This window comes from Lipotes vexillifer, unplaced genomic scaffold (assembly GCF_000442215.2).
Source record: "Lipotes vexillifer unplaced genomic scaffold, Lipotes_vexillifer_v1.1 scaffold408, whole genome shotgun sequence".
Classification (NCBI taxonomy): domain Eukaryota; kingdom Metazoa; phylum Chordata; class Mammalia; order Artiodactyla; family Lipotidae; genus Lipotes; species Lipotes vexillifer.
In genome coordinates, this window is record NW_006787469.1 from 4,314,299 (window position 1) to 4,328,438 (window position 14,140).

The 14,140-nt window shown below is 36.8% G+C and overlaps 1 protein-coding gene across 1 annotated transcript in view; it reads right to left on the reverse strand.

Annotated features, from left to right (window-relative positions):
- The window catches only part of FAM98B (family with sequence similarity 98 member B), a 34,934-nt gene that overhangs the window by 687 nt on the left and 20,107 nt on the right, over positions 1–14,140 (reverse strand). The window contains exons 7-8 of the mRNA XM_007460194.1: positions 2,474–2,641; positions 4–181 (exon numbers count right to left, since the gene is read on the reverse strand). Coding sequence (XP_007460256.1) covers positions 4–181; positions 2,474–2,641 — 346 coding nt within the window. The remainder of the gene's footprint in view (positions 1–3; positions 182–2,473; positions 2,642–14,140) is intronic.

Here is a 14,140-nt window from a genome sequence, read left to right on the forward strand (position 1 = left end):
CTCCCCCTCCCCAACCACCTCTTCCACTCCCACCACCTCCTCTACCTCCACCTCCACCTCCACCACCCCAACCACCCCTTCCGCCGCCTTCTTGTCTCTTTTGCCAAGGGGGCATTTCAGGGGGTGGTGGTTCAATTTCATTCGGCCGTCCTCCCCTGTCAGGCACCCTTCCCATCAGCACCTGTGTAAAGAAATATTTTCTTTCAGTTTCCAATATTTTAAAAGTTAAAATTTACATAAAGGATACAAGCAATATTGAAGTTATTGTTCTAATAAAGAAACAGAAGTCAAGTATTTAAGGACATGAAAGTATCAGACACAGCAGTATGAATTAATATTGAAAATACAAATGTGATGTGTGACAAATTCCTCACAATGTGCTGTTATTTTTAAGCAATGTGGGGGAATATTTCTGAAACTTAAGGACCTGTTTAAATTTGTTTAGCAAATTTTATAACAAATGTAGTACCCATCACACTAAGAAATTTTTTTAGCAAAACATTTACAATATACATAAAATACATACCTTACATTAATTGACTTCATATCCATTTATGCAACAACTCTGGACTTTCTATTGCCATTGGTTTGGGAATAGATTATCTAATAAAAGACTATTTCTGAGCACATTTTATTTCAACAGAGTATGAAGTATATATGATAACATGTGGGTATAATGCAGTCAGAGATGAACATAATGGCTATAATCCAAGGTTATCACTGTAAAGAGATACAAGGATTTTCAATGAACTATTCCTTTTTTTTTTTTTTTTTTGCGGTACACGGGCCTCTCACTGTTGTGGCCTCTCCCGTTGCGGAGCACAGGCTCCGGATGCGCAGGCTCAGCGGCCATGGCTCACGGGCCCAGCCACTCCACGGCATGTGGGATCTTCCCAGACCGGGGCACGAACCCGTGTCCCCTGCATCGGCAGGCGGACTCTCAACCACTGCGCCACCAGGGAAGCCTGAACTATTACTTTTTTATGAGAAATTAAGCTCACTAACTTTCAATGATACTAGTTACTATATTATAGAGAAAAGAGGGACTCGATACACTTCCTTAACCGTGCTTTATAATGCTTTGAAGGATAAACCAAGGAAGAGTTTGCTTTAAGTCCCCAACTTTCTGTAGAAAGGAGCTACTTTATATGCCCGTGTACAGAGACCAACAGGAAGCAAATAGCTTCCTGCTAGTCTCTTTCAGGAAAGAAGGTAAACCAGAAATGCCTCAAGCAAAATGATCTATGAATCAGTTGTGTTCTTTCTTTCTCTAATCAAAATCATGTTTTACTACTTTATGTCATAAATGAAAGACAAAAAGTACATCCTCAATGTGGGACAAGGTTCAAAGAAGCAAACATTCTTTTAAAAGTCAGCAATAACATCCTAATTACCAAATCCAAAAAATATCAGTAGCTTTTTTTTTGGTTGTTATCTTCATTGGTCTCTCCACCAAACATGCTATGTGGGTGGATATACAGGGACGCTGTTCCAAGATCTCATAATAAGATTGCCCTCAAGTAACTAGACTATAAATTACAAACTCAGAAAAGAGATGGGCAATGTCACTTAAAGAAATAGAACTCTTGATCCATCAGGACTAGCTTATAACCTGATGCAAGACATTAAGTAACATATTTAAAGACAGAACACTTTAAGGAGAGAGGAGTTTGGTCTAAAATGGAAGCAGGAAGGCCCAAACACTGGTGCCTAACTTAGCAATAATTAGTAAACTGACTTTACATACAGCCATCCCTTGATACAGGATACCTTTCTCACTGCACTGAGTGAGAAACGATGTTTTAAAATTACCCAAATCCCTTACTTCTGATTTCTTGCTCTTTTGTAGTAGTTTGTCATAGAGTGATCTATCTAAATAAAGAGTAAGTATATGCTAATCAAGCTAATATAAACATTCTAAATTAGTTTATTGTTAATGCTGCTGTCATAAAGTAAAAACTTCAGACTCTGAGCTTATTTAAGACTACTGTCAGAGCAATGGATCTATACTCTGAATCAGGAAATGGACCCTCTAAGAGATTCCCCAACTTGCCCAAGATGACTGCTCTAAGTAAATGACAGAGCTAGGATGTGAACCCAAAGCATGGACTCCTCCCTTTACACCAAGGATCTAAGGAATATGTGAATACCCGAAATGACTCTTACAGATTTTTACTGACAAAAAATGATTACATTATTGGAAAGAAGGCAAATAATTCTTGCTAATGCTATTCATAAAAATAATTCTTAACTCCTCTAATTCAGATAAAACTGTGGTTTAATTTATGAATACAGAAATTCAAACAAACATGCACACAGAAAACATTACTAAGCCTAAATTGACTGAAGCCCCTCCACCACTCTCTTTTCTAGGAGTTCACTAGGATTAAAAGAAAAATGGATTAAATCTGCAAAAACATCAAACAAGGATATTATAAATTCATTCTCCACTGTTACTGAAAGGAAAACCAACCTTATTAATGGCACATGCTGTCTTCTCCCGGCTGGAGCCACTACTTGTCCTGATGATCTTGGATAGATCTTCACGGGCAGCAAGTAGATGTGCCAAGGTTATTGTTGTCTTGGGTGACAAAGCGTAACGCTTAGGCTGGTAAATTCTTGCTATGTCATCTGTTTTTATCTAAATGACAAAATTCAGGGAAAAAAGGAACCAAAGAACATTTCAATGAAAGAGCAATGGTGGGACTTCCCTGGTGGTCCAGTGGTTAAGACTCCACCTTCCAATGCAGGGGACGTGGGTTCCATCCCTGGTCAGGGAACTAAGATCCCACATGCCATGCGGCAACTCAGCCTGCGCACCCCAACTACTCAGCCCACGCGCTCTAGAGCCCGTGTGCTGCAACTGAGAAGTCCGCACGCAATAACAAAAGATCCTGCATGCCACAAGATCCTGCATGCCACAACTAAAGATCCCACGTACTATAACGAAGATCCCGCATGCCGCAACTAAAGATCCTGCATGCTGCAGAGATCCCACGTGCCACAACTAAGACCCAACACAGCCAAATTAATTAATTTTAAAAAAGGGTGATGGCAATCGTACTCTTAAGAAAGAAAAAAAGGAGATAATAACACAAGCAAAGAAACACAGAAGAGCAAAACATTCAAATATCTGATAATCTGTAAGTAGAATGAGAAAAAAAAAAGCCCAACAGATGCTAAAAGACTACATAACTACCAGTAACAACTCATTTAAAAAGTAACGAAAAATCCCATTCATATTAACAAAAAGCAAAATACCTAAAAATAGCTGTACCAAAAACACACACAGAACCTTTAAGAAGAAAACATTAGTAAATCTACAAAAACAAAAGTAAAACTTGAATAAACAGAAATACCAAGTTTCTGGATGGGGATATTGAGTATTGTTGGTTTCCCTCAAAATTAACTTATAGATTTACTGCAGTCCTACTGGAATATTTTTGGTGGGGGAGTGGTGGGCAGGGAGGTAGGGGATATCTAAAGCATCATTGCCTTAACAGTTAACATTCATTGACTACTTGTTAAATGAGCCAAGCTATTCTTCATCTAATATCATAACTTTAATCTTCAAAGCATCCTTTTAGAGTGGTTGTATAGATAACACTATACTATCCTACCTCAGTCTAATTAAATGGAACTTGTGGGGGCAATAGATTGATGAAACAAAAGAGGCAATTGAGATTCAGGGCCTCATAAATGCATGTATGCAATAAATGACAGAGGAGGCATCAAAGATCAGTGAGACAAAAAGGCATGAAGGAAACTTAAATATCTATTATTAAGTGAAAGAAGCGAATCTGAAAATAATAATCTGTATGACTTCAACTATATGACATTCTGGAAAAAGCAAAACTATAGAGATAGTAAAAAGATTAAATGGGTTGCCAGGGGTTGTGCGGAGGGGGGGAAGAATAGGCAAAGCAGAGAAGATATTTCTGGCCATGAAAATATTCTGTACGATACTATAATGGTGGATACATGTCTTTGTGTATTTTTTCAAAACCACAGAATGTGCAGCACCAAGAGTGAAACCTGATATAAACTATGGGACTCTGGATAATAATGATGTATCAATGTAGGTTCATCAGCTGCAAAAATTTACTACTCTCGTGGGGGATGATGATGGGCAGGTTATGTGTGTGTGGGGGCAGGAGGTAAATGGAAATCTCAAAACCTTCTGTTCAATATTGCTATGAACCTTTAATTGCTCTAAAAATAAAGAATATTAAAACATTAAAAAAAAGAACAATGAGAAAAGGAATAGATTTTTTAAATGGTGCTGCAATGAACTGCTATTTGTAAAATAATAATAATAATAATAATAAACATATAACTAAGGGGATTCCAAATATAATAAAGAGTTCATTGTTTAACTACAAGCAACTATATGCCAATAAAATGGACAACCTAGAAGAAATGGACAAATTCTTAGAAAGATACAAGCTTCCAAGACTGAACCAGGAAGAAACAGAAAATATAAACAGATCAATCACAAGTACTGAAATTAAAACAGTGATTTTAAAACTTCCAACAAACAAAAGTCCAGGACCAGATGGCTTCACAGGCGAATTCTGTCAAACATTTAGAGAAGGGTTAACACATATCCTTCTCAAACTTGCAGAGAAAGTAACAACACCCAAGCTCATTCTACAAGGCCACCATCACCCTGATACCAAAACCAGACAAAGATATCACAAAAAAAGAAAATTACAGGCCAATATCACTGATGAATATAGATGCAAAAATCCTCAACAAAATACTAGTAAACTAAATGCAACAACACATTAAAACGATCATACACCATGATCAAGTGGGATTTATCCCAGGGATATAAGGATTCTTCAACATACATAAATCAATCAATGTGATACACGACATTAACAAACTGAAGAATAAAAACCATATGACCATCTCAATAGATGCAGAAAAAGCTTCTGACAAAAATCAACACCCATCTATGATACAAACTCTCCAGAAAGTGGACACAGAGGAAGCATATCTCAACATAGTAAAGGCCATATACAACAAACCCACAGCAAACATCATTCTCAATGGTGAAAAACTGAAAGCATTTCCTCTAAGATCAAGAACAAGACAAGGATGTCCACTGTCTCCACTTTTATTCAACACAGATTTGAAAGTCCTAGCCATGGCAATCAGAGAAGAAAAAAGAAATAAAAGGAATCCAAACAGGAAAAGAAGTAAAACTATCACTGTTGGCAGATGACATGATATTATACATAGAAAATCCTAAAGATGCTACCAGAAAACTACTAGAGCTCATCAATGAATTTGGTAAAGTTGTAGGATATAAAATTAATACACAGATATTTCTTGCATTCCTATACATTAACAACGAAAGATCAGAAAGAGAAATTAGGGAAACAATCCCATCTACCATTGCATGAAAAAGAATAAAATACCTGTACTCAGGAGACAAAAGACCTGTACTCAGAAAACTGTAAGATATTGATGAAAGAAATCAAAGACAACACAAACAGATGGAAAGATATACCATGTTCTTGGATTGGAAGAATCGATATTGTCAAAATGACTATATTACCCAAAGTAATCCACAGATTCGATGCAATCCCTATCAAATTATCAATAGCATTTTTCACAGAATTAGAACAAAAAAATGTTACAATTTGTATGGAGACACAAAAGACCCTGAATAGCCAAGACAATCTTGAGAAAGAAAAATGGAGATGGGAGGAATCAGGCTCCCTGACTTCAGACTATACTACAAAGCTACAGTAATCAAAACAGTATGGTACTGGCACCAAAACAGAAATATAGATTAATGGAACAGTATAGAAAGCCCAGAGATAAACTCACATACCCATGGTCACCTAATCTATGACAAAGGAGGCAAGATTATATACTGGAGAAAAGACAGTCTCTTCAATAAGAGGTGCTGGGGAGTCCGCCTGCCGATGCAGGAGACGCGGGTTCGTGCCCCGTTTCGGGAAGATCCCACATGCCGCGGAGCGGCTGGGCCCGTGAGCCATGGCCGCTGAGCCTGCGCGTCCGGAGCCTGTGCTCCGCAAATGGGAGAGGCCACAACAGTGAGAGGCCCGCATAACGCAAGGAAAAAAAAAAAAAAAAAAAAAAAAAAAAAAAAGAGGTGCTGGGGAAACTGAACAGCTACATGTAAAAGAATGAAAATAGCACATTCCCTAACACCATACACAAAAATAAACTCAAAACGGATTAAAGACCTAAATGTAAGACCAGATACTATAAAACTCTTAGAGGAAAACATACGCAGAACACTGACATAAACTGCAGCAAGATCTTTTTTGATCCTCCTCCAAGAGTAATGAAAATAAAAACAAATGGGACCTAATGAAACTTAAAAGCTTTTGCACGGCAAAGGAAATCATCAACAAAACTAAAAGAAAACCCACAGAATGGGAGAAAATATTTGCAAACAAAGTGACTGACGAGGGATTAATCTCCAAAATATACAAACCGCTCATGCAGCCTAATATCAAAAAAACAAACAACTCAATGAACAAATGGGCAGAAGATCTAAATAGACATTTCTCCAAAGAAGACATACAGATGGCTAAAAAGCACATGAAAAGATGCTCAATATCACTAATTATTAGAGAATGCAAATCAAAACTACAATGAGGTATCCCCTCACACTTGTTATGGCCATCATCAAAAAATCTACATACAAGAAATGCTGGAGAGGGTGTGGAGAAAAGGGAACCCTTCTGCACTGTTGGTGGGAATGTAAATTGATACAGCCACTATGGAGAACAGTATGGAGTTTCCTCAAAAAACTAAAAATAGAATTACCAGGCTTCCCTGGTGGCACAGTGGTTGAGAGTCCGCCTGCCGATGCAGGGGACACGGGTTCCTGCCCTGGTCTGGGAAGATCCCACATGCCGCGGAGCGGCTAGGCCCGTGAGCCATGGCCACTGAGCCTGCGCATCTGGAGCCTGTGCTCCACAACGGCAGAGGCCACAACAGTGAGAGACCCGCGTACCGCAAAAACAATAAAATAAAATTTTAAAAAATAAAAATAAAAAAAGAATTACCATATGACCCAGCAATCCCACTACTGGGCATATACCCAGAGAAAACCATGATTCAAAGACACATGCATCCCAATGTTCACTGCAGCACTATTTACAATAGCCAGGTCATGGAAGCAACGTAAATGCCCATCGACAGACAAATGGATAAAGAAGATGTGGTACATATATACAATGAAATATTACTCAGCCATAAAAAGGAACAAAATTGGGTCATTTGTTGAAACGTGGATGGATCTAGAGACTGTCATACAGAGTGAAGTCAGAAAGAGAAAAACAAATATCGTATATTAACGCATATATGTGGAACCTAGAAAATGGTACAGATGAACCAGTTTGCTGAGCAGAAATTGAGACAGAGAATTAGAGAAAAAACATATGGACACCAAGGGGGGAAAGTGGTGTGGGGCGGGAGTTGTGTGATGAATTGGGAGATTGGGATTGACATGTATACACTGATGTGTATAAAATGGATGACTAATAAGAAAAAAATACATATTTGATAGTGGAATGGACTTGGAATCTTTGATCACCTAAGACACTTCCTTGAACTTTGTAGGTATCTAAAATAATATTCAGTAATTCTTTGCCAACTGCTGATCTTAATGAACTAAATAAGGCTTTTGTCTTAGCTTTCTTAATAAGTTATAACACAGAGAAAATTGCATAAGTCATAAGTTTAACTATAAACTTATGACTTATGTGAGTTATCTGAACTCCCACTAGTATAACCACTACTCAGATCAAGAAACAGAACTTTCCCAGCACCTCGGAAGCCTTCCTTATACTATTTCCTGGTCATGACCCCTGCTTTCTGCCCCCATGATAACTACTACCTTCACCATAAATTTGTTTTGCCCAGTTTTGAATTTTTTAAAAAGAAACCATACAATGTATATCATTTTATGTCTGCCTTGTTTTGCTGAATATTGCTCATGAGTTTTATTTCTGTTGTTGCTTATGGCAATACTTATTTTTATTGTCTTCTATATTTTATTATATAAATGCAAAATATAGTCTAATGTTGATGAATGAAAAAAAAGAAATCCTGGGCATGGATTGACTTCATGTTAAGAAACCCATTACAGGCAGGGAAAAAAATGACAAAATGAATATATAAGGTCAAGAATTTGTACACAAAGAAAAAAAAAAGCACATGAAAAGATGCTCAATATCACTAATTATTAGAGAAATGCAAATCAAAACTACAATGAGGTATCACTTCACACTTGTTAGAATGGCCATCATCAAAAAATCTACAAACAATAAATGTTGGAGAGGGAGTGGAGAAAAGGGAACCCTCCTACACTGTTGGTGGGAATGTAAATTTGTACAGCCAATATGGAGAACAGTATGGAGATTCCTTAAAAAACTAAAAGTAGAGCTACCATATGATCTAGCAATCCCACTCATAGGCATATATCTGGAGAAAACCATAATTAGAAAGGGTACATGCACCCCAATGTTCACTGCAGCACTATTTACAATAGCCAGGACATGGAAGCAACCTAAATGTCCATCAAAAGAGGAATGGATAACGAAGATGTGGTACATATATACAATGAAATATTACTCAGCCATAAAAAAGAATGAAATAATACCATCTGCAGCAACATGGATGGACCTAGAGTTTATCATAGTAAGTAAGTCAGAGAAAGACAAGTATCATATGATATCACTTTTATGTGGAATCCAAAAAAATCGTACAAAAGAACCTATTTACAAAACAGAAATCGAGTCACAGATGTAGAAAACAAACTTATGGTTACCAAGGGGGAAAGGGAGGGGGGAGGGATAAAGTGGGAGATTCGGACTGACATATACACACTACTATATATAAAATAGATAACTAATAAGAACCTACTTTATAGCACAGGGAACTCTATTCAATACTCTGTAATGACCTGTATGGGAATAGAATCTAAAAATGAGTGGATATAGGTATATGTATAACTGACTCACTTTGCTGTACGGCAGAAACTCACACAACATTGTAAATCAACTACACTCCAACAAAAAAATTAATTATAAATTTTCAAAAAGAGTTCACTGTTTAAAGTTTTATTTTAAACTGAAAAACTTAACCATATTACAGACTAAAATTTCTGCACATCAAAAGACATAAAACAAAAGACCACTGGGGAAAATATTTTCAACAAATAAAGCAACTAGCTAACTTCCTTAATATATAAAAAGCTCAATCAGAAGGAAAACAGGAAGAACTTAAGGGGAAAAAAGACAAGACACAAATAGAAATTTCAAAAAAGAGGAAATTCAAATGACTAATAAGCTTATGAAAAAAAGTTCAACTATACCACTAATAAAAAATATACAAATTAAAACAATTTAGTCTTTTTTAACCATCAAGTTAGCCATAAAATTGATAATATTCTAACTATTAAAGAAGCTAAAGTGAAGGCAAAATTTCATTTACCCTACTTGTAGGACCTTAAATTCATACAAACTTTGTAAAAAACAATTTGGTGATGTGAATCAAGAGCATTAAGAGTCATAACCTTTCACACAGTAAATTTCCATTTAGGAATCCCTAGGAATCCATGGGTTTCACATCTGCGGACATGGAGGGCTGATTCTGCAGTTACATGGGACAACATGGATGAACCTTGAAAGCATTATGCTAAGAAGTTAGACATAAAAAGCCACATATTGTATGACTCCTTATATATATGAAATATCCATAACAGGCAAATCCAAAGAGACAGAAAGTAGGTTATAGTAGTGAGTGTCAGAGAAGGAAGGTGAAGGTACTGCAAATGACCACTAAAAGGTGCATGTTTCTTTTGGCGGTGAGGGAAACGTTGTAGAATTAGATAATGGCACAGAATACAGTGAATATACTAACAACCACTGAACTGTACACTTTAAGATGGTGAATTATAACTCAAAAAATAAGAAATAAATTAAGAATTAATTTAAAAAGGACACTGAAATAGAACTTTTAGAGATATGGTACAATGATCACAATATATTCAGTTAAAAAAAAAAAGCAAACTATAAAAGTATACTCAGTCCTATTTCAATACCAGCAAAGTAACAGAGAAACCAGATTAACCATACTAATAAACATGTATTATCTTTTTGAAGGGCAACTCTAGAGTGTGCATCAAAAGCATTATAATGCATATGCTTTGATCAAGAAATTCCGCTTTTAGGAATATATCATGAACAAAAATTTAGCTGCCAAAAATTTCATTACAGGGTCAAAGGAGACAAAATTAAAGGAAAACTCACTGTCAATCAATAGAGTATATCTGTATGCAAAAGATTTTAAATGCTGTAGAACAATATTTGATGAGTCATACAACAACATCAGACACATGAAATAGGGAGAATAAGATAAAGATATATTAAATTTAACAAGAAAAGAAAACTCAGGGTATAAATGTATACACTCATATAATCAATTGAAAAGGATGGCATGGAAGGCCAAAATTTGACCTATACTCTGAGAAAAAAAATATTTTAAAAATCTTTCGGACTAAGGAAAAAACAACAAAAACACAACCTCCTTGTCCTAAAACATGATGAAAAAAGACCAAGATGAGAAGACATCAAGATATTTCCTAAAGGTATCTTCTCAAACACACTAAATTACTTTTTTAAAAAAATACACATATACTACAATAAACAGAATGAAAAAAGGGGATACAGGTAAGAAGGGAACCAACATCTCAGAAAATGAAACTGGGAGCCAAAAATAGGGGTTAACTGTCTATTTGTGGAATAGTCTATTCTTCCAACCCCTGGTGCCATGTTGCCACTCCTCCTCCTCTGGCCAAAGGAGAATAATGTATAGAAAAAAAATGAGCCTTCCTTTCTTGAAAAACTGAGCAGCTACAGAGAAAAGACTTCTCCAAATGAGTATCAGGAATTGCCACAGCACAGGAGGCAGCTCCAAAGTCTGACATCAACAATCCTGATCAACCACTACAGTTCCCAATCAGTTTTTCAGTGTCTTCTCTTAAATATGGACAACAAAGGACCATCATGATGTGAAGAAAGCCACCACGAGAGAGAGACCAAGAAAAACAAACTAAAAATTGCCCTGGAAGAGACAGAAATAATTAAAGGGGGGGAAAAAAAACAATCTTTTTTAAAAAAAATTTTTCATCCCCATTGAAGAAGATAGCACATTCATAAAACAAGACAAAAAAAAAAACATGAAAAAGGAAAACTCAAGAAGCAAAAAGAATTCCTGGAAATGAAAAAATGATGGCAGAAACAAAAATTTAGTGCCAAGCACAAAATAAAATTGAGGACATTTCCAAGAAAGTCAATCAAAAAGGAAGAGACAGAAAATGAGAAAAAAAAATAAAGCAACTCAAGTGGATCTATCCAGGGGGTCTAATATCTGAATAACAAGAGTTTCAGAAAGAGAAAACAAAAGGGAAGAAATTAATAAAGAGAAATATAAAATCTAAGAGTCTACAGATTAAAATGCCCACCTAATGTTTAGCACAATGAATTCAGGAAGACCCAGACTGACATAAGCTGTGAAATTTCAGAACTCCAAGGATAAAGAAGAGAGTCCAACCACCAGGGAAGTCCCTATTTTTCTTTAATTAACAATGATTTTTTTTTTTTAAACAATGATCTTTTGATGTTCTTACTACCTGGTTTCTTGCAAAAACTCCTATATATCCTGGCTCCTCCCTTACCTCTTCAGAGCAGTCCCTCAGAGTCATCTGAGAGGCTGTCTTCCAGGCTTAAGTCCTCAGCAAGTCTGTCAAATAAAATGTAATTCTCAAAAAAATAAAATAAAAAAAAAAAAAGAAGAAGAGGGTCCAAAAGCTCCCAGTGAAAAATAAAACGTCATCCAAAAGGACAGGCAATGGCACTGGGTTTCTCAACAGCAGCACTATATGCTAGAAAACAATGAAGCAATGCCTTCAATATTCTTCAATATTCTTAGAGAAAAATGTTTTCCACCTAGAATTTTACATTTACCCAAACTATCAATCAAATGTGGCAGCAGAATAAACATATTTTCAGAATTCAAGGGTTCAGAATAATCACTCCTATGCACCCTTTGTTAGGAAGTTATTTGTGGATTTACTATGGCAGATTGAGGGAATAAACAATGAAAGAGAAGGCCATGGAATCCAGGAAATAGTGGAGTAGCCAAGGATAGGCACGCAAACAGCCCAAACTGCAGTAGGATACAAGCTTTTAGAAGGGAAAGTATAGAAAAGAGGACTCATTAGAATACTTGATTTTTAAAAGTATATTTTAAAAAGAGAAAAAGAAAAGAAAAAAGCAACAGCCGCATATGATAACGAAATACAATGCAGGAAAAAAATAAACTCCAATTAGAAGACACCTGGTAAACAGAATGGCTTCCCCGAGATCTCCACATCCTAATCCCTGGAACCTGTGAATATGTCACCTTGAAGATACAGATGCGAGTTAAGTTAGGGATCTTGAGATGGATTATCTGGGTAAGCCCAGTGTAATCACAAGGCTCCTGATAAGAGAGAGACAGCAGAAGGCATGTGACAATGGAAGCAGAAGGAGAAAGAATGGAAGATCCTACACACTATTGATTTTGAAGATGGAGGATGAGGTCATGACTTGAGGTACACAGGTGGTATCTGGAAGCTAGTAAATGCAAGGAAACAGATTCTCCCCTGAAGTGTCCGGGAGGAATGCAACCCTGACAATACCTTCATTTTAGGACTTCTGATCTCTAGATCTGTAAGAAAATAAATGTGTATTATTTAAACCACGAAGTTTGTGGTAATTTATTACAGCAGCCATAGGAAACCAATGTGGGGCACCACATGGAGAGAGAGACCACCTAAGAGCCAAGATGACAAGTGAAGCACCCCAAGAAACAGTTAGCAAAACCCAGACATGTGAGGCAACCGTCTTGGATGTTCCAGCCCAACCCAGCCCAGGTATCAGTTGAATGAAGCTGCATAAATGACCCCAGTTGATACAATATGGGGGCAGGACAACTGCCCAGTTAATCCAAAGAATGTAATAATAATATCTGAGAGTAACAGGCACAGATTTACCCTCCTACCTGAAACAACTATAAAACTGGACAACCCATGTGAACCAGTGGTTTTCAGACACTGGACATCAAGGAACACAGGACACAATGATCCCTCAAACAGGGTAAGCAAATGGTTTCCTATAATTGTCCCAGCTTACAGTCTGGAGTGGAGGATCCCAGACGATGCCTGGGTACAGATTACAGGCATAAAATGGGAATGATGGGTGACAGCTCTCTAGAAAACTACCTGAAGAGATTCATATTTGGGAATGCACCCAACCTCCAACCCCCTCTTCAACTGAAACACACTCCACAGCCTTAAGCCACCTTTAAGAAGGTTTGTTCAGGCACCAGTGCTACCTGATTCATTCCTAAATCCTTCTTTTTTTTTTTCCTAAAGAAAAAAATCAGTATTTTACTTTTTCGACAGTTGAATAAAAGGATTTAGACATAAATCAAATGGGAAAAAAGGGTTTTAATTCTTCTGTGGAATAGGAAGAGAGACATACTATACTGGAAAGACTGCAAAGACCATGAGGAGAGAAACCAGAGAATACGTGGCCTCAGTCCCATCATTTCAGAACACAGTAGCAGCTTGTCTGTTAATTTCTTTCCTCTCAGCCTGGGTGACCTCTCACAAGCTTAATAGTTACAGGGAGTCTAAAACTGCTTCTGAGCAGGTGCTTTCTGCAGACAGGTGCTATTTATCAGAGAAGATTTAGACAGGATAACATTGAGGAGTGATGTGTTACTTTAACCAGATTGCAAAGCTGAAAAAGAATAATGAACCTCACATTAGTTAAATAAACAAAGCAACAGTAAGCACAATAAGCAGACGGGCATGATGCTTACAGAAGAGTCACCTCTTTTTGTGTACAGTGTGCCACGTTGCACTTGCTGTTCAAATATATGTTTTAATAAATATCCTTTAATGTGTACATGAAATAGAGTAAGCATTCAACTATTTGTTAAATGAAAATAACAATATATTATGTATAAAGAAAAATCTGATCTCATAACATCAGAAAGAGATTTTGTCAACCACTACTTTTGACCTTCTGGACCAGAT